Consider the following 21792-nt stretch of genomic DNA (forward strand, 5'->3'; position numbering starts at 1 on the left):
AGGGGACGACAGAGAATGAGATGGTTGGATGGTGTTCTTGAAGCTACTAGCATGAGCTTGATCAAACTGCGGGAGGCAGTGGAGGACAGAAGTGCCTGGCGTGCTCTGGTCCATGGGGTCACGAAGAGTCGGACACGACTAAACGACTAAACAACAACATCTCAAATAGGAAATTTGCTAAAATAATTACTCAAGCCAACCTGTGCTTATTTTGTTAGCCAGAAAAATCCCCATGTGTGTATCTCAGAAGAAAAGGATAGGAAAGATAATTCCATGCACATATTTTTGACAGAGAAAATGGAAATCTGCCAAAGATACATACATATCACAGGAACTTTAGAACTACAAAACCTAAGGCAGGCATATAATTGCTGTTACTTGTCAGTAACAAGGGGTGCATTAATCATTAGGATAATGTACCTGATGACGACTGAGAAAGACGGGACTGGCAAGAAGAATCTGATGATGTGATTTCCATGATCTCCTCCTGAGTGGCTTCTTTCAGATCTTCATCACAGCTGTCACTCAGGCTGTAGTGTTCCTCCTCCTCACTTAATGTTGGTGTTGTTTTTAGCTCCTGGGGAGAATTTGCCCTTTGGAGAGCTTGTAGGTGCCTGCCAGAAATTTGATGCTAGTAAGTTTGATTTTCTTCCTGCCCTATCCAAACCACATGTTCTGACACATTAAAAAACATAATGCACACCAGAATCTATAGATTTAAAATATATAATGACCCTATCTAAGTAAGAGTAAAATACTCCATGTTACAATACTCCTTCGGAGACAAGCTTTAACCCTGGCACTGTATTCTCGCAACACTTTTAGATGATGTTCAGATTTGAGCTTTGGCAAGTCTCTTTTTGGAAGAAATGCCACAAAGAGAAAGCTTCCACCAAAAACCCTTCTGAAAGCTTTGGAACTCGCTTCTGGGAGCTGTTCATTTGGCTCCCTCTCATGGCATTATAGAAATGGATGGAGACTATTCTGTGCTTTTGAAAATTAGCCCCATTTTATGTGTTTTTATTTTTAGCATTGATATGAATTTTCATAGGATGGTTTCAAGAGGCTTTATTTCGTTGTTTGGTTAACTGCTTTTGAAGCAGCAACTGTAAAGCAATTTAAATTTTTTGTGAATAAATTAACACAATTTTTAAAAAATGGGTGTGGGTGTAGGTGTGTGTCCCATCACACAGATAGACACAGGAACTCCCCATTGCACTTTAATGCTAAATTTGAAACATAGGACAAAAACCCCGAAAGAAAGATTGATGAGATGGAGGAAAAGCCTTGCCTACACCATTCCTTCCAGACATACAGCAATCATGCTGGCACGACAATTTTCCAAGGTGAGCAGCAAGGTTGACTGACGGCAACGATGTGAGCCAAAGATGTACAGCAGGGAATGGTTACTTGGTGCCCTCTAGATGTTTGCTGCACTATAATGCTCATCATCATGCCAACTATTGGCCATTCTGGCTGGGGCTGATGGGAGTTGAACCCCAACAGTTGGAGGGCTATAGGCTCCCTATTCCCGATGTACAACATAGTCTGCAGGGAATCTCTGTTAGTACAACCTTTGTTTTCCAATCTGTAAAAAGAGACTACCTCATCCGTGGGAAGAACATCTTGACTTAACAGGTGACAAATCAGTTCTGGGAACAGATTACATCAGAATTTAAGCGTGAAGGGCAATTCCTCAGAACTGCCACAAGGTGGCTTAAGTGCTTATCTTATCTCAGTGAGAAGAAACAGGCAGAGAACTAAACTTTCATATGCTAATTTTGAGAACAGGATAATCTAGTGAGCAAGGGTCCTTAAAAATGGGGTAAATGTGCTGGGTCACAAAAGTTTCCATAGTTCACATGCCTTAAGTTTTGTGTGTGTTTAGAATGGTCTAAGAGATGCAGCACGGAGCATCTTGGAGCAAGACAGGTTTTCTGAAAAGAAGCTAAAGGTTGATATTATCAACTACTTTATTCCATTTGATATTTTGCAATGTTTATTTAATAATTTTAATCAAAATATATATTTAAATATTTATATTCTGCCCTTCTAGTGCTTATACATCGCTGAGGGTAGATAGCAACAATTAATACTGCTATAAAATCCAATGCTATTTAAAAAAATCCCACACACAATTAAAAACAGACAGGTACAACAGATAGAACAGAAAAAGCTGGTAAAAAAGTCAATAAAAATCAAATACAGTAAAGTTTTGGCCAAGGCAAAATACCATGAGAAGGGGCCAACTGAGCCTCATGGGACAAAGTATTCCACTATTTAGGTACGACCCCTTAGAATTCCCTCTCTCTTATCCCCAACAACAGTCCCCCCCACATAACAGACATAGAGAAGGGGCTCTCCATCAGATCTTAGGCAGCACTCAGGCTTGTATAGGAGGAGGTGATCCTTAAGGTATCCTGCGCCTAGGTCATGGCTTGGACAGAAGCAAGTCAGCTTATAGTTGAGTGTTCATTCCTTACAGTGCTCACTGGTTGCTTTATCTGGGGAGTAGCTCACTTGACAAGCTGTCTTAATAAGACTAAATTTTAATTCTTACTGGAGGTGATGCTCTTTCAGGAGTTTCAGCTCAGCGTAGATGTCGTCCGTATTTACATAATCAGTTTCTTCAATGCCAAAGGGATGTACTGCCAGCTGACTTGGTGGCTGAAACAGGTTCATTACTGTAGGCTACAACATAGGTGAGATAATGTCAGAACACATCTGCTGTTCACTATATATTTGACTGAAAACTTCTCATTTCTCCAGGACCACAGATTGTTTGTTTTTTACAAGTTAAATTTCCTTTTGCAACCATTTTCTGAGGTAAAGAATTCCTCTTATTGTGTCCAGTGCATGCTACACCACCGGGCTACTGCTGTGGAGCCACAAAAGATGGGGTGGGGTGCATGGACTGGCAGACTACTGCAGGATGAAGGAGCAGCAGGGCCAGGCATGCTGCTTCCATGACAATTCCACCTGTTGCTTGTTTAATGGTGGTGTCCTAGCAGTGTCCTTTCCTTCATCAGCACTCATCATTATTCAAGGAACTGAGGAGAGGCAGGGCACCCTGCTGCGATCCTCCCCTCAGCAATGCCCCTATCAGCTTTCACAGTGGGCTTCCATTGTGTGCAAGGCCGCTCTGAAGCCCAGCCTGACCAAGACACGAGGTAGCTTTTATATAACTTGTAAAATGCCCATAATTATGAGACAAGGTTTGTATGAAGGATGATGTCTATATTGCAGAGAGAACCAGAATATGTTATGTGTGGCAAACAAAAAACAAAAAACCCACTCCATGTGTATACACACACAGTGCACTTCTAGTTGTTCTTTAAGCAAAATAAATCAAGACTTTATGAAGTTAAAATAACTACCCAGTAGGAGATATAAAATAAAGGACTCAGAACACACTTCTATGTGTTCTGAGCACAGATACACATACCTCTTATAAACCCCTTCACTGAAACAATGGACTTATCCACACTTTCCAGGCACAGGTCCAGGCTTAAAAGTTCTGTGCACAAGTGTTGTGTTTGTCCTGGAGCTTTCCCCGTTGGAGCAAACATCAATTCGGTTTTGAAGTGGATTGCCATTTGCTCCAATGAGCTTCAGAGAGCGGGTTTTCACAGGGAAATCTCTGAAGTAAAAAAAGGACACTCAGACATGCAGCTTTAACATGTGGACTGTGCCTGGAAGGAGAGGAGGAAACGTAACTGCGGAGAAGCCCAGCGTCTTGAAGCACAATGTTTTATTTTCTCCATTAAAGTAGACAGCAGTTTAGTGGGATGCAGTGATAGTTTAGATAGATATCTGTCACTTCTCTATGTTCTCATGTGCTGGCATCCCACCCTACAATGGAAGGCCCTACACCGCCTTGCAGCTTGAGCTGTACAGACATGCAATTAACTTTTTTCAAAGTTTGTTTCTTCTCAGAATGGTCTTCTACACAGTAGAAATCTATGGAATTCTATAGAACTCTTCAGCTTTTATCTCCCTAGAATTAATGACATGCTGGCTTGCCAAGAAGAAAAGAAAAAGAAAAAAGAAATTATATATGAAAGAAAACCTACACCTAGTTTCTGTCTCCGTGCATGAAGAGCTTTGATGGGGTTCCCACAAATAACTCTGCTGACACCTGGAAAAAGAAAAGTAAGAGGGTTTGTTCCAGTTTACCATTTCACAGCCACAGAAATCTTCCTATACTGTCATCCCACTTGCTTATATACCGGTATGTTAAAGGGAATGCAAGTTGTATGGTTAATGTGCATAACAACCAGCCATTGAGCACATTCACCAAGTGTCATGGAGAATGTGTCCATAATCTTTCCATGAATTGGGACTTGTGCACAATTCCTGGTCTTCTTCTTCTTTGGCGATCACTCGTAGCCGAGTAAGATTGTCTTCCATGAACATGGTATTAACAGTTAAGTCCGTAAGTGACTGTGGAGGCCAATTCTGGATGCACACATCCTTCCACAGTGGGGACATAGGTTTCCGGGCGGGAGTTGATCATGGTGAGGGTTTGCCAAGCGTGCCTTCCTCTTAGCACGTTTCTGCCTTTCGTCCTCAGTTCAAGCATCTTCAAAGTCCATGACACCTTTGGTAAAGGCTGTTCTCCAACTGGAGCACTCGCAGGCCAGTGTTTCCCAATTATAGGTGTTTATACTACATTTTTAAAGATTTGCCTTGAGAAAGTCTTTAAACCTCTTTTGTTGACCACCACATTACGCTTTCCATTTTTAAGTTTGGAATAGAGTAGTTGCTCAAACAACATGGCCAGTCCAATGAAGCTGATGTTGAAGAATCATTTCTTCAACACTGGTAAATATATACACATTCTCCCAAAAGGCCATGGGAAATGTGACTGATTTTTTTTTATATTCTTGACCACATTCTTTGGTCAATACTCATAATCTCTAAGAAACATGTATTTTTTTCCTAGGTCTTGTCCAGAAGTGGGCAATCTGCATTCCCTATATTGCTTCTGACCCACTGCATAATCTTACATGGTCTGCAATGTACTCTCCTACTGATCAGCAGAGCAGCAGGAAGGGGGAGAGCTACAGATCAAGGTCAACTTTTTTCTTCAGTTGAACCCCCTCTTTTCACCATTCTCACTGGTTTCCCAGGCAGCTGAGCAGCATAAGCTCAGTGGGGGGGGGGGTTCAGGGAGAGAAAATTCTCCCACTATTCAGGTGGAAATTGGTCAAGGGAAAAGCTTAATAGCAGCATAGGATCAAGCATCATGGGAATCGCAAGGGAGCGAATATTTAGCCAGCTGAAGAAGGGTTACAAGCAGGCAAAAGAGGACTGCAAGAGAAAGAACAATGGCTGGCTGTTATGCATGCTATCTGCCCATTCCCTTTAACATATTCAACAATACAGCTGGCTCATTCACTGCTTTTCATATTTAGGGAAAGGAAGTAGTAGGCTTTCCCATTTTGGTTTAACTATTGGTGCATAGCTACTGCTTCGACACCACTGAATAGCATGCAAAGGTGAACTGAGGTGGAGATTGTAATAATGGACAAATCTCACCTTGCTCAGCTCAACATAATAGTCAAGTAGTCTCTTTACATCTAGTCACTGTAAGGCAGAAGTTTGTCTATCTGTATGGCAAGAGAGCTGGGGACAAACTCACTATGACATAGTGGATCATCCTACTGAAGGGCAGCAATAATATAAATGAAATGAAATGAAGTTTGAGCCATCAAACAATGCCTTTTAACCCACTGTGTATATTTCCATGGTCCTATTAGCTGAAAGAGCTATACAAAAATAGAAGTCTGTGCCCAATGCACATACATGTCATTCAAGGAAATATATGGGAGAGCAAGAATGCTTTTAAATCATCTGTTCACATGCACACATGCTTTTGGAAGAAAGGTTTGCAAATGGGAGGTTAGGCAAGAATGGAACCAGGTATTCCCTTACCATGTGTCAAGTCACTGGCGTCATCTTCAGGCAACATCTCATCACAGATTGTAGCCTCCAGGAGGGTGCTACTACCAGAGAGCAAATGGGCGCTAAGTGGTCTTTGTGGAACCTGAGGTCGAGAAGCTGACAAGAGCTGAGTTATGGCAGGTCTCACAGCAGAGCCGGGCCTTCTTGCTACAGGTCCTAAATAAGAATCTAAACGGGGGGGTGGTTCAGTGAGATATTGAAACACATAATAAGATGGTATAAATGTTCAGTTTAGCAAAGCAATGATAATGAGCAGAGCAAAGGAAATTCTTTTCCGTATTCTAAGGTAATGTTGGTGCTCATGCGCTCTCCTGTTGGAGCCTCGAGAGTGCTAGCTTTCTTCATTGTCAGTGTCATCTTCCAGCCACCCTGGTCAGTGGCGTAGCGTGGGGGGTGCCAGGGGTGCCAGCCGCACCGGGCGCAACATCTGGGGGGGCGCGCTCGCTGCCTCCGGAGTCGCCGAAGAGCCTCGGGCGCAGGCTGTAGCAGAGCCGCATGTCTCGCGGCGCCCGGCTGAAGGCGCCCGGCAGGCAGCGGCTCTCAGCGCTCGCCGCGGAGGACGCGCCAGGCAGCCCCTCCTCACAGCCCCGCCTCCGCCGCTGCTGCTGCAGCGGCTGGGCCGTTGCATTTTCCTCGCCTCTCTGCCCCCCTCCTCCTCCGGGCAAGCGGCGTCGTTTGGGCAGCAGCGCCAGCGGCAACTCGCAGGTTAGAGGTTAGGGGGGGCGCAAATTACGTGCCTTGCCCCGGGTTAGGGGGCGCAAATTACTTGCGTTGCCCCGGGTGCTGACAACTCACGCTACGCCGCTGACCCTGGTTCTGTAGAGATGTAAATATCTGACAGCAAGGTATAGAAAGAAGATTAGAATGCAGGTACGGGAGCAGGTATTCAGAACCAACCAGTGGCGTAGCGTGGGGGGTGCAGGGGGGGCGGCTGCACCGGGCGCAAGATCTGGGGGTTAGGGTTAGGGGGCGCAAATCCACGGGTTAGGGGGCGCAAATTACTTGCCTTGCCCCAGGTGCTGACAACCCACGCTACGCCACTGGAACCAACTTTGAAATGGTAATGACTTAAATAACAGTTGAAGTTTTTTTGGATCCAGCTATAGGGTTTCCACATTTAGGTAAAAATTATGGAATGGGAGTCTAGCAAAACATATGCCACCAGTTCTGGTTTGTCATCAACTGGTCTCTGATTTTTTATATATATTTCAGGATGGCTCCAAACAAAGTTGTCATCTATGTCATAATTTCAGTCAGTGGTGTGTGTTGGTACACCATTATTGTATTTTCAAAGCTAAAATTTCTCATCATCTCCAGAAGGTCTCGTGAAAAGAGCAGGAACAGTTTAATCAAAGAACACAGCACAATACTAGGTCATTAACTTCTGAATGGAACAAAAGACAAAGTACTTTGGAGCCTTAATGAGTTATTTTGGAAATGCATTAGTATTTTAAATAAATACAGTAATAATCCATAATTTTCAGGATGTCTAACTCCTGGGAAATGAATTTCACTGCAAGCAGTATAATCAATAAGCTTCAAAACTTCATCAAGAAGGCAGTATTAGTTCATTGTTCCTGTTCTGGACCAAGTGGAACGCCCTCCTACCAGATGTCAAAGAGAACAACAACTACCAGACTTTTAGAAGACATCTGAAGGCAGCCCTGTTTAAGGAAGCTTTTAATGTTTGATGGATTACTGTATTTTAGTATTTTGTTGGAAGCCGCCCAGAGTGGCTGGGGAAGCCCAGCCAGGTGGGTGGGATATTATTATTATTATTATTAATAATAATAATAATAATAATAATAATAATAATAATAAAATCTCCCTTAGGGTAGTATTCAGCTGAACCTTGATGTTAACAGTGACAGACCAAAGTTTTCAAATGCTGTCTGCTGCTGGTGAGGTGAGGTGGACAATTTCAAACATGGCGAAGCAGCCAGTGGGAGGCTTCTGAACCCTTTCACTGCCTGCTGCTTGTTTCACTATCTCTAGCCACCTTTTCCCTAGCAAATCTTGAGAAGAAAAACAGTGTGAGAGCCAAGGGGGTGGGGAGCAGGACGTGGAGGGCTTTGAAGCTCCTTTCCCACCTACCATACAAGAGGAGCCACACCTATCTCTCTCTGTCTTACAGCTGTTTAGAGTGTTCTCTGTGAAGACACACTTTTGCTGCTATCACATCTAACTCTACCCTTACACTCTTGCAAAAGCTACTGCCCATTCTTATCCCTGATAACCAGGCCTGGCTCTGGTGCGTACAAGAGAGTGTGCATGGATCTATGTATGTACACATTATCTCCCCCTGAAACCTTGTCCCCAGCAAAAATGGATCCTTGGGAAATAATCTGGCTTGCCTGAACAAGATGCCTCTTCAACTAGACTTCCATCTTTGATGGATTCCTTGACAAGTAGCCACTCCTTGTTCATCTTGCATGGGAAAGGAAGATCAGTTTGGTCTGCTGGTATTTCATCCAAATACTTTAAATGAGGGATGAGTTTTTTCACCTCAGCTCTGTAGTTGTAGTCTGGGACCTGAGGGGGAAAAACCCAAAGCAGAAATTTCTCAGTGTAGTCATTTCAAACACATTTTGACAAGGGAGAGGGGAGGGAAATCTGAGAAGTGGGCAGGAACCACATAAAGACACTATGAAACAAAGTCCACTAGCTCATCTAGTCCAGGGATGGGTAGAATGTAGACTCTATTAGTAGAGTCCTGGATGATTTACAGTAGATTTGCAAGAGTTTCTAACTTCTCCCCTCCCCCCCTTTTTAAACTATCCCTAGTTTATCTAGGCCAAACTAGCAGGCGCAGAGAGCTTGATTCAGACTAGAACTGTGGTGTGGAGACAAGAGTGTAAAATCACTTTACATCTAGATGGGCCTTACAATTGGTCTGCTGAAAAGAAGAAACCTTACAGAAAAACTAGGAGTGGGATGCTGTGTGACAGGACTAATTTTGGTTAGTTCTGGTGCTGAAGAAAATCCAGGGCTGAGCACATGCTCAGAAGCACCTTTGTTCCTTAATTTTAAGTGTATGGCTGTCTGTGGTTCTCGGGGTTCTAGTAAAAAAGCAAAGTAGATCCTGCAGACCTGAACTACACACACTCTAGATCTAGACTACAGAAGCTTCCTCTACCTCCACTATGACCTTTTTCTTTTGCACTTTAAGATATAGGAAACTAGAACCTGGTCAGCAACTACTGGGCTACATCTACGGTACTTTCTTCCTACTAACCGATTCCTACACAAACTTAAGGCAAGGCAAAGTGTGATCAGCCAGAGAGGCTTTTCTTAGTGCCCCCCCCTTTATGCACCTCACCTACTGCCTCCTGTGACTCAGCCATGGCCAAGCAAAGAGGGAGCAGCTGGGGTCCATAAAGGGAGGACTCCCCCAAGCCTCCTCTGCTGCACATGATGGAGAGGAGGAGGTCAGAGTTCTTTGCTTATGACTCATCTTGTGTAGGAGAAATGACAAGCTGCATTATGAGGCATCCTTGAGATCAGGCGCTATGCTAGGACCAGATGGGAAGCCCCTAGGGACTGGACTAAGCCCCCAGGCCACAGTTGCTGGTTACTAACAGATGGCTTTAGACACATGCGTTAAAACTGCATCTTCTGGAGCAGCCTTTAGATTGCATGATTCTGGGAGGGTGCATCACCCCTAGATTTTGTATAGTGCTACAAGAGAACTGAAGCAAAGTAGCAGTAGTGGTAAATATATGCACCTGGAATATTCCCCCCACTTTCAATGAACTACAAACTGCTACTCCATCTGTATAATGTTAAGACTGGCTGATGAACTTTCGGCCTATATTCTTTCCCACAATAGGGTAAATACCTAGTACAGAAGAAAAAAATCATATTTTTACGTAGTGCATTTGCTTTCTGTTATATGGAAGCTATAGGTTTTCCAGTCTACAAGTCTGTAATGCATGTACATGTACACACACATATATATGGACACAGAGTGCTATTGAAACAGCTGTGATAGAGACCACCACATTCATCATTAGATTGTTGCTTTGGGTTTTAATGTCTGGAAGAGATGAGCTCATCTGGAAATCAAATTACACTGAGCAAACAGACAGCCTGTAGAGAGAGCTGTAAATTTAGCCGAATCAGTATACCGTATGTAATTTTATTATTATTTTACATAGAAAGGGCCAGGCAGAATTATTAGCTATCCTTGTTTGGATGAAGTCTAGAAGATATATTTGTATTATTTCTACATTTGAAGGTGGTATGCAAATATGAAGCATGGCCTTAGATGCAACAGTGCAAAGAGGGGAATCTCCAGCTTGCAGGTCTAATCCGGACTGCGAGGCTGTTCCTTGTAAACCACACCCACCTGCCCCTCACCAGGCATCATATGGGGTATAAGGTGTAGGACAGGTACCCGTGTGGCTATAAAGGAACAACCATGAGCATAAAGAGAGCTCCTGGTTGCTTTTCGATGGGGAAGACATGTTCCCAATCCATTTATGAGTGGTGGGAGCATACCTTGCTTCAACAGCGCAAGGAGGTTTTCATAGAAAGCGCTGCTAAAACAGAGGGGGAAAGTTTTGTTTCAGCAGTGGTTTCAATTATTATTATTATTATTTTAAAACCCCACCAACAATACTGAACGCCAATAAATAATTATAGCTGAAACCAATTCAACTCGGCAGGCCAATAAATCTTATTTAAGCAAATGTGGCTGAGAATAAATAAGTCTTTGGGGCTCCTCTAAAGGCCTTTGTTGATGGGGCATGTGCAATATTCCAGGTGTTAGCATGTTCCCTACTGCTGAAAAAGCCCTCTCTGTTGTGGTAGGCATGTGTCTAGGATTTTGGCTGCTGATCTTAAATTGCCACAAGCACAATCAATACAAGACTGCCCATGTACCAGGGGAACACATTTTTGCCGTGTACGCCGCAAGGATCTTACTTACACAGTAGACCCCCATTACACAACAAATTGGCTTTGAATCTCTTGAGAATTCCAAGAGTAACCTGCAAGAGGGATTCCTGTACTAGAAATGAACAAAACTGACATGGAGGATAGGTTCTGAACTGCAGCCACCAACAAGGGTGTTTCAGAAAGCTGTGGCCATGCTTAATGTACAAACCAGGCAGCCATTATTATTTCTTTCTTTTCTGAAACATCTTCATATAAACACATCCCATTGATTTCAGCAGAACTCCCTTCACAGTGCTCAACCAGTGCTTGGGGGTGCTTAAGTCAGTTGCCATTTATTTATTTATTTCATAAAATTTATAGACCGCTTGATTGTAAAAACCCTCTCTGGCCGAGCACGAGGTGATGTTCCTAGAGACAACAGCTACTTAGCTATTCACTTGGAGTGGGTAGCATTTGCCTCCCTCGGTAAGCATTCACATGGCAAACTATGCTGTGCTAAGCAGTATCTTCTCGTAATCAGATTAAAACACAGATGCACGTTTTTAAACGAAATCTAAAAGCAAGCCAAGTTACCTCTGGAGATTGTGGGCTTGGCTTCAAGCAAATAAGATTTCCTTCCACTGTAAGGGTAGACAGAGTAACACAGAGCCCCAGATACTGAATCTGACTGAGGTCCTCCACGTTGTTTCCTTCTAGGTCGAGAATCTCAAGGTGCTCCAACAGGCTAAGTTGACTTAAGTCAGCAATATTGTTATATGCTATGTAGAGTTCCTAAAGGAAACCAAAGGGACCTTATCAACATGAAGTTTTAACCACTGCACATTAAGTAATGACAATGAACCCATGGCTTGCAGTTTGAGATATGGCACAATACTGAACTTTAGACCCCCTCAAGACCCAGAATTGCCAAGCACAATACATGATAAATTATGATGGAAGTACCTTTTAAGTACAAGGAATGGCACTGATTTTTATCAGACCTAAACTTAATTTTTAAAAGGCTCCAGCATCAATTAAAGAAAGAAAATGGACAGGAACTTAAGGTTCTCTGCCTCATAAATGCCTCATAAAAAGAAGCTGAACATTAAGTAAACAGGGCAACTGAAGAAATATTTCAAATCTGACCTACCTTCAAAGAGCAGCAGGAAGAGATACCATCTAAATCTGGAAGCCCACAGCGAGCCATCCAGAGGACTTGAAGATTAGACAATGCTGTTCCAAGGTCCCTTAAGGAAAGTTGACACTGTAAGTTCCAAGGGTTATGTATTCAGTTCATTTTAGTATTTTTCATCTTTGGCAAAGCAATAGAGATTTGGATTGAGGGTCAAATTTATCCATTGTGTTTCACAGTAACACTCTTATATTCAGGAGCTCATATGAGTAATGTAACATGTAATTTTATTACGTATATTTTTAAATTGCTAAATTTATCTATATTTTGATCAATTTTATGTATAGTTGTTTTCAAAGACAGATTTTTTGTTAATTAAGTGGTATATAAATCTAGTTGGATAAATAAATAACAGGAGATTTACAGAAAGCACATTTCAGCTTCTGTCGCAGGGATTTCTGATGTTGCGGTTTATTCTGCTCAGGCTCAAAAGCTGATGACAGCATACACTTACATTGTTTCTTCATTGGCAGCTGGAGAGAGAAGATATTAGAGCAGGGGTAGTCAACCTTTTTATACCTACTGCCCACTAATGCATCTTTCCTTACCGCCCACCAGTGCTCAATGGAAGGAGGATTCAACTTGTGCCGTAGAACCCTCTACCGCCCACCTAGAATCCTGAAACGCCCACTAGTGGGTGGTAGGGACCAGGTTGACAACCCCTGTATTAGAGTAACCCAGCTGGAAAGAAGCTCTGCTTGGATTGGAACATGTATTGGTGTCACTGGGCCCCAGGCAATGAGGCTGGAGTAGGCAGCCCCATCACACACACACACACACACACACACACACACTGATTTTTTCAGAGATATGAGTTCATACATATACCCATCACACACATGCAAAACCAGATATGTGCACCCAAAGAGAGATACAGGATATAAGCCTGGGATAGCCAATGTGGTGCTCTCCAGATGACAACAGCTCCATTCATTCCTAATCATTGACCATGCTGACTGGGGCTGGTGGTAGCTGGAGTGGAACATCTGGATGCACCGATTTGGCTTCCCCTAGTGTATCCTTTTCCAGTTCGGCTCTGATTCCCCATGTGTCAAAAAAATATTCTGCCCTATTAATTTTCAAACTAAGTGCCAGAGATAAATGCTATAATAAGGTCACATATACATTAATTGATTAAAAGGAAAGTGTCTGCGATCCCAAAGTAACTGCCCACTGAGTTAGGTGTTCAACAATCCAAAACTAACTTGAATTAATTCATACCTGAGAGCTTGGCTTGGATAATTTTGCACTGCAGTATTTGAAAGTGAACCCAAAAGCTTTAAACTGAGTGTTTTCTCCAAGCAATGAAGGAGTCTTTGGAGATGAAGTCATAGAAGCATAAAAGTGACTAACAACAGAATTCTATGCATGTTTACTTAGAAATCATTTCCACTGTGTTCACTTGAGCTTTCTCCCTGATAAGTGTAGCTAGGATTGTTGTCTAAAAGGATTAGTAAAGTAAAATTTATCACTAATGATTTTCCAGAACTCAACATTTCATTATGCATTGCAAAATCCTTTTTTACACATCCTTCCATAGTACACATTCATGACATCCAATTCTTTGAGTTGAGGACACTTCTTGAAAACAAGGGAGAAAGCCAGTGTGGTTTGGCACAAAGTGGCATTTTGAGAGAACCACAATTTACTCAATAAATTCTTTATTCAAAACTATTGGGAATAGGTTCATTTGAGCCAAAAACTTATTGGATAGATACCAGAAGAAGGCTCCCTTTGGCTTCACCAGTTTAAACCTAAAGTAATTCCAGATGTCATGTCAAAGATCCTGAAAGAAAATAAAGTGGTAGCCCAGCCTCAAAGCACTTCACACCAGCAACCCCCTGAAACTAATAGGAATTGCTGCCAATCACTTAGAATCATAGAGTTGCAGTTGGAAACGACCCTGAGTATCATCTAGTCCAATCCCAGCAATGCAGGAATATGCAGCTGTCCCATATGGGAATCAAACCTGCAACCTTGGTGTTATCAGCACCACGCTCTAACCAACTGAGCTAACTTGAAGGTCTCAAAAATGTGTCTTTTTCAAATACAGATTAAACTTTGTGGTTGCAATTCTGCTTTTGCCATGTAGTGCTAAAGGTAAAGATACCCCTGCCTGTACAGGCCAGTCGTGTCCGACTATAGGGTTGTGCGCCCATCTCACTTAAGAGGCTGGGGGCCAGTGCTGTCCGGAGACACTTCCGGGTCACATGGCCAGCATGACGAAGCTGCTCTGGCGAGCCGGCACCAGCGCAGCACACGGAAACGCCGTTTACCTTCCCGCTAGAAAGCGGTACCTATTTATCTACTTGCACTTAGGGGTGCTTTTGAACTGCTAGGTGGGCAGGAGCTGGGACCGAAAGACGGGAGCTCACCCCGCTGCGGGGATTCAAACCGCTGACCATGCGATCGGCAAGCCCTAGGTGCTGAGGTTTTACCCACAGTGCCACCCGCATCCCTCCGCCATGTAGTGGAGAAGGGTGTAAAAGGGCTCCTTGTAGGATTCCAGTATAACCCTCCCTCCCTTGGCATGTTGCTACAAGCACCTTTGGCATGCTGCCCCAGTACTTTTAAGCTGATGTCTTCTACCCCTCCAAGAGCCCAGCCGCCTGGCCCTCCTAAATGGAGCAGTGTGCAGGATGAGATCAGAGAATAGGTGCAAGAGGTCTCCATTTGATGTGAATGTTCTGGTACTTTCTCAGGATCTCTATGGGAGAACTTGTGCAAATTCAGGGCTTGGCCGCATTTGGCTTTAGCGTGGATTGGACTCTGCCTGTCTTCTCTCGTTAAATCAAGAGTCATCCACATGACATTACCTTCAATCAGCTGCAACTATGCTTGTTTCCCCATCTGAATCTGAACTACCTCAATCTAGAGATACTTCAATAAGTGGTGAAACATCCAGAACAAAACCGCTCCACTCCAGGGAGCAGGCAGATTGCATTGGTTTTATATAGCTGGGTCAGTTCTTGGTTCTACTAACCACCTTTCCACACCCTCTACTTCCCCCTTTAACTTTTCATTTCTTGCAGCTCTGGCACTTATCTCCTGTGGCTCCTCAAATGTCTACTAATTTTCTAAATAAAATAAAATAAAAAATTTAAAAAAATATTTCCAGTAGCACTTTAGAGACCACACCAATAACTAACTTAGTTGGTCTCTAACTTAGTTGCTACTGGAAGGATTTTTTTATGTTTTTATTTTATTTTATTTATTTTATTTTGTTTCGACTACAGCAGACCAACACGGCTACCTACCTGTAACTAGTACTAATTTTCTGTTTTGTTTTAACACTGATGAGCGCAAAAGCATAAATCTGCACAAGCACTACCACAGCAGAAAATTCCATTTAATTTGTACAGATCCGTGCTTCAAAATTTCCTATTTTTCTAATAGACTTCTTTTCCACTAGCAATATGTGTTTGTGTTCTTCTGTTTATCAACTTTGACTACATATACATACATAATTTCTTATATTTGGAATTGAAGGTTTGCAATAATAAATGGAGAAGAAATAGTTGGTATCACTCCATTTTTATGGCTAACTTGTTTGATTTCCTTTTGTAGTAGTAGTAGTAGTAGTAGTAGTAGTAGTAGTAGTAATAATAATAATAATAATAATAATAATAATAATAATAATAATCGTTTCACTTAGTACAGCTTCCAAACTATACTAAGGGATGTAAACAATGGCCTCCATGACCCTCTGCTGGGCAGTTTCTGCACATGCCCAGTTTCTGCTCAAATGGAGGGTGTGGAATAAAGAAATTAGAAGGCAGGGAGAAACAACTGGCTAGAGAATGAGAAAGTCTGTGGTGCCAGGGGGTGGAAAAGTCACTTTTTGCCAATCCGTTTCTGCCAGCACTTCTCTTGAGTCCATGCCAGTATAGTTTACAATGCAAGATAATTACAAGAGCTATGTTTACATTTATTACCCTTTAAAAACATGAATAAAGAGAAGGGAAGATAAACTTGTACAGCACTAAAATAAAAGACTGATTCTGCAAAATCTAAAAAACACAGGGCGGTACATACTAGCAGGTACAGTACTTCCAATGTGAAAAGATAGCCCATATCTAAACATGTTCCATGGGAACTCCTTCAGTACAACTTAGTATTTCTAGTTTGCAGCCTCTGTACAAGTAGGCACTTTTGATCATATTGTTTAATAGTTATTAATATTCCTATGCCTAATAAGTTGTTTAGACCTCCCTCCTAACTGACATATTAATGACCATTACCTCGACTCCTGTTGTAGTGTGTTCTTGAGACGCATGAAAGATTTTTTTTGGTAAGCTTGCTGCATACATGGGCCTTTTAGCATTAAAGAATACATTTTATAATGTTAATCTATACCTGTGTCTCAAAAGTATCTTTGCCCTAAATTGAAACTTATCCTTTTGGCAATATTTCTAACAAAAGAATAATATATCATTTTTCTAGAAAATAAACAAAATAAAATAATAATTTGTAGACTGTGACCAACTTATGAAAATACAGTGTATAAACTGCAAGTTTCAAGTTTCAAGCTCTGAATTCATTGTATATTTGCCAATGAGATAATAAGCAATGCAGATTAATTTACTGTCCTTAAGCCACTTTTCTCTTAGTCTGATATTGGAGGGTAATTGTCTTAGAAAGCAGATAAGTGACAGACAAGAGTGAAAAACTAACTCTTTATAGATCTCATCTTTCTTGCTGAAGATTATGTTCTACTCCTCGCTGTAACTGATGACTCTTTGGACCACTGTTGCCATGGAGACTGATAAGGATGGGCAACTCTCCTGCCAGCTGCCTAATTACACTATTATCTCCCAACATTCAATTCTTTGCGTTTTCTCAACGGTTGATGATAATTGTTCCTCTCTCATTTCTGACTAAATCACTTAGAACCTACATAACCGCTGGGAGCAACGTGTTGCAGGTGCATTTCAAATTGGTTAGATATGTACGTATCTGTTTTCAGACAGACAGCATCATTTGTGGTATTGGGTTCCTGAATAGAAATCTGGAGGCTTGCAAACTGAGATTAGATCTCTGGTTTGCTGCAAACAGCCATATTTCTAAATATCGCAACCAAAAATGAGGGCAAGAAGGAGGAAAATATAATATCGAGTATCCACCACATTAAATCAGGTGTGGAGAACCTTTGGACCTCCAGATGCTGTTGAACTACAGCTTCCATCTTCCCTGACCATTGGTTATGCTTGCAGGGACTGATGGGAGTTGTAGTTCAGCAATGTCTGGAAGGCCAAAGGTTACCCACACCTGCATTGAATGGAAAGGTAAATGATGAAGATCTGGGAGTTTTCATAAAGAAGAGAACAATCCTTACTACCAGGTTTGATGAAAACCAACCATCTGCCTGCTAAAGGTCTCAGCAGCACAATTCTTTACATTACACAAAAGTAAAATCCACTGGATTCAATGGGAATTACTCCCATGTTTGTGGATGTAGGACTGCAGCCTGATTCTGGGACCAAGATGTTGCAGCAAGGGTGGGCTCCTCACATAGTTTTCAACCTCTGGGCTCTACATAAAGAGACAGGTCAAATAATTTTGAAATTTGATACATAATAAAGCCATCCAAGGTGGTGGCCATCACTATGTCTTTGAGAGCAGAATTCACAGTTGAATTATGTGCCTTGTGACAAATTACTTTTTGGGGGTCTGCCCTCAATCTTCCAACATTCAGCTTTACTGGATGGTCCCGGATTCTAGTATTATGAGAAAAACTTATCTCTTTCCAGTTTCTCCATACAATTCATAATCATACACACCTCTACCATGTTCCCTGGTAGAGTCCTGGAAGGACAACAAGACTCCCTTCACTCCCCAAATTTGCTCAGGAAGGTCATGCGAACCCTCAGAACAGTGTGTGGGGAGAGGAGAGATCATTCTGTCTGGCAAGGAGAGATGGTTGCATTGTCAGAACAATCCATCTACTACAATGTTGAATTCCACCTCTGTACTGTATGTTTATTGGCATTCCTACCTTAGCCCTCCAGGCAAATGGCAGCCACTGTACATTAACTGATAAAGCAGTGCAAAGGTGACTCAAAACAAATAGGTGGTTTTGTGATACAGTACTCTGAAAATGACAGGTCACTTAATAGTTGAGGATTACTGCATATGCCGAAAGCACAGCTACGGATGCTGCATCTAATAGAACAGCCTACGTTTTAAGAAAGTATTTATCTAGGATTTTACATATATCCTTTTACTCATCCCTGAAATTAGAAAGCAGAAGCAATTAGATTAAAAACGGTGGCTGTTAGCCAGACTAGAACGAATACCCCATTAGCTTTGAAATATAGTCCTTTTTGCCAGAATCATTAGGGAGATAAGTAACATATGTCATCATGCAAGAGTAAAAGATAGTTTTTTAACTTGCTCTCTTCAGAGCGTGTTCCATGTTTCTCCCTCAATTATTACTTCATAAATCTGATATTACTTGGCTGGAGAGAGATGGATGGAAGCAATAGAGTAAAAGCCTCATAAAATAAGTGTAAAGTAGGAAATTAACAAGGACCTAAAGCAATACCTTTTCATCACATTTTGTGTACGAAGTCTCCCTACTGACCGCGCAAAAATAAGTAGGCCAACCTCTAGATATTTGAGAAATAAACACACCAATATTGAGAGACTTTGCTGCAATTGCAATGGGGAAAGCATGGGCTCTCACCCTTGAGATAGGAGAAATAAGGTCACTTTGGTCTTGGCATTAAAAAGAGAGGGCAAAGGGTGTAACAGGTTCAAAAAGGTTTTGTAGTGAGTTCCAAATATGGTTTCACACAAACACTGCCTCCTGCAGGCTGGAGAAGGAAATTTTGTGTTTTTCATAATTACCGTATTTTTTGCACCACAACACTCACTTTTTTCCTCCTATAAAGTAAGGGGAAATGTCTGTGCGTGTTATGGAGCGAATGCCTGCGGGTGGCGGGGGGGATCTGCTGCAGTCGTGAACAGAGGATCCATGGTTCCCCTTCCTTCCTTCCTCCGTGGTTACAAAGCATGGATCCACATGGATCCTCAGGATTTTTGCATTGGGCTACTCCAAACTCACTGTCAGATCACATGTCTGTGGCCACAGCATGAACCACAAAAATCATATATCCACTATTTCATTTAGAATATTTTTTTTCTTGTTTTCTTCCTCTAAAAACTATGTGTGTGTTATGGTCTGGTGCATGTTATAGAGCGAAAAATACGGTATTCTATGACAGGAAGGTTTTCAGGCCTTCTCCCTTGTGCCTACTATCTTGTTGCCAAACTCAGCCATAAGCTCTGCTTGCTGTGTTATATGGTCACAGTAGTGCTTTTGCAATTCACCACCACATACCGTATAACAATATTGCGTGGAACGACTTACTGTCACTTGGAAAACCACGTGTGGTTCTGTTATTTACAGATCATCAGTAGTGCTTATATCTTTCTAAAAGGTATCAAGATATATTTGCTCTTTCCATGTGATTTTTTTGAGATACATAAATTTCTTAAGATTGCAAAAGCATTCCACTTTATCCAGTAAAAGAATAATAAAAGTAGAAACCTCACATTTTTCATTTCCAAAGCAGTGCAAAACACACTTAAACACTATGAAAATAACTTGGTCAATGGAGTTGTAGTCAAATAACATATGGAGGGCCACAAGTTCCCTATTACTGCAATAGAACAACAGTAAGGTTTTCCCTGTATATAGCAGATTCAGAACTAGCTCACTCTGGATTATTGAGAGGTGGTGCTATGGGGTGGGGACAGAGAGTGAAAGCGTACTCTGGACTTTACTTTGTGTACTATAGCTCCTTACCTCACTGACATAAGCATGCTGCTATTCAGTTTCAGTTGTTTTAGATTAGGCAGATAAGCACCTATAAGAACAGGGAAGAAAAGGAACAATTTGCAGTTTGGTAAAAGCAGTCTATGTGTGATCCTCTTAGACATGTAATGTCATAACTGCAGTTGTTTTAATGGTACAGCTTATATATTTGTTCACCATAATTTCTGATTGATTCTTGTGGTGCAACATATCTTCTCTGACTAATGCCATATGAAGAATCCATACTAAAAGAAGGCTTGCCTGGAAGTGATCACATACTGTCAGATTATATTTTACATCACTAGTAACTTGACATTTTAAAAGTTACCTTTGAGAACCTCTCCCTGTGTCCTACATCTGCTTCTGCTGGGAACTATCTCCCTCTCACCTCTCAGATTTAAAGAAGATTTGAAAGAAGGATTGTTGCTTGTCGTGTGCACACTCTTCCCATTTTCACCGCTGGTCAAACAGGTTCTGCAGAATGTTGTATTTTGTATGTGTATATATTACAGGAAGCAAAGCCTTTTCAACACTCTCTCAAGGACTGCTGCTTGTATCCAGCCAAAGTTTCCTGACTTATCCATCTCCTCCTCTCTTCATATTTATCCACACAACCTTAGTTGTTGTGTTGTTTTTTTAAGCACTGGGTATTTAGCTAAGTTTTACTCAGAGCAGACTCACTGACTTAGTGAACATGACTAAGCTGCATTAATTTCAGTGGGCCTACTCTAAGTAAAACTTAATTAAATGCCACCCACTGTATTATCTAGATATAATTCATAGTTGTGACCATTCACACTTTCAAACAAGAATTTTCTTATTCTGTATGTTACAAATTATTAGGGCCACAACATCTGGTCAAACCATTTGATCTATTAAAAATCTTTCAATTAATTAACACCCTCCAGCACTTGCAAAAACAAAGATAAGCAATAAGAGTGAAATGTTATTGGGTGTACATGTGTTCTGTATTCTTTTCTGTTCTACCCATATGCAAGTGGGGTGGGGAGTCTCCATTTTGATCTTACAATGCGGTTAGGTAGAAAATAAGATTCAAATTAATTGTCCAGTTTCTGAATCGTTCAATAAGTCTTAAAGTTTTTGTAGCACAAGCATTTTCTTACTGCTGCTAGTGTAGATTATTGTTATGCATAGTTTATATGAGCCCATTTGTAGGTCATAATCAGTATTACAAAGCAAATTATTACAGGATAAATCTGTTCTGTAAGTAATAGGCTTCATGAAACAGATGCATGCCAAATGCTTTCCCCTACGTATGCATATTTAACGAAGACTATTTTCTTTTTGTCAGAAATCTTCAAGTTCATTTTCTTTCATTAAACTGTTTCTTCACCCAGAGAAGAAGGCAGCCTCAGACAGACAATCAACTTAGTGTGCCTGCCAGGAGGCAAAAATCAAATAAATAAGGGTGTGCCACGGGTAACTTGATTTATGGCTCTTCCATAAAGAAACCTGGTAGCATAAGGGATGAGTTTACCAACCAGTATTTTCAAATAAGAGCTCATTCAGCTTGCTTTGAATGTAAATCCTGTCTATATTTAGAAATGAAACCTTTATAAATGCCACCTCCCTCAAGAAAAACCCCAGAAAGAAAGCTGCTCCATTTGGAGCTTTTCTACCTCTTTAGTATTAAAGAGATTTTCTTTAGCTCCAATTGACATAAGAACAGCCTCCTGGATCAGGCCAATGGCTCATCTAGTCCAGCATCACATTCTCACAGTGACCAACCAGATGGCTGAACCTAGGTGCAACCGTACGCTCCTCACTAGTGATTACCAGCAACAGACATTCAGCAGCAGACTGTCACTGATAGCCTTTCCTTCCATGAATTTGTCTAATCGTCTTTTAAAGCTAACCACTTGGTGGCCATCACTCCTTCTTGTGGGAAAGAATGCCAGCATTTAATTATCTGGTG

General features: G+C 41.6%; 1 protein-coding gene across 7 annotated transcripts in view; it reads right to left on the bottom strand.

Moving 5' to 3' along the window:
- The window catches only part of LRRC56 (leucine rich repeat containing 56), a 41595-nt gene that overhangs the window by 7100 nt on the left and 12703 nt on the right, over window positions 1-21792 (bottom strand). For 6 of the 7 annotated variants that reach the window (XM_083480181.1, XM_083480186.1, XM_083480183.1 and 3 more), the window contains 8 exons: window positions 19848-19908; window positions 11996-12092; window positions 11440-11637; window positions 8322-8499; window positions 5938-6135; window positions 4074-4138; window positions 2561-2691; window positions 421-614 (listed from right to left, as the gene is read on the bottom strand). In XM_083480181.1, the coding sequence (XP_083336307.1) occupies window positions 421-614; window positions 2561-2691; window positions 4074-4138; window positions 5938-6135; window positions 8322-8499; window positions 11440-11637; window positions 11996-12092; window positions 19848-19908 (1122 nt within the window). The remainder of the gene's footprint in view (window positions 1-420; window positions 615-2560; window positions 2692-4073; window positions 4139-5937; window positions 6136-8321; window positions 8500-11439; window positions 11638-11995; window positions 12093-19847; window positions 19909-21792) is intronic. The other variant, XM_083480187.1, reaches the window with a different exon arrangement.

The sequence above is a fragment of the Podarcis liolepis genome, assembly GCF_965112155.1.
Source record: "Podarcis liolepis genome assembly, chromosome: 1".
Classification (NCBI taxonomy): domain Eukaryota; kingdom Metazoa; phylum Chordata; class Lepidosauria; order Squamata; family Lacertidae; genus Podarcis; species Podarcis liolepis.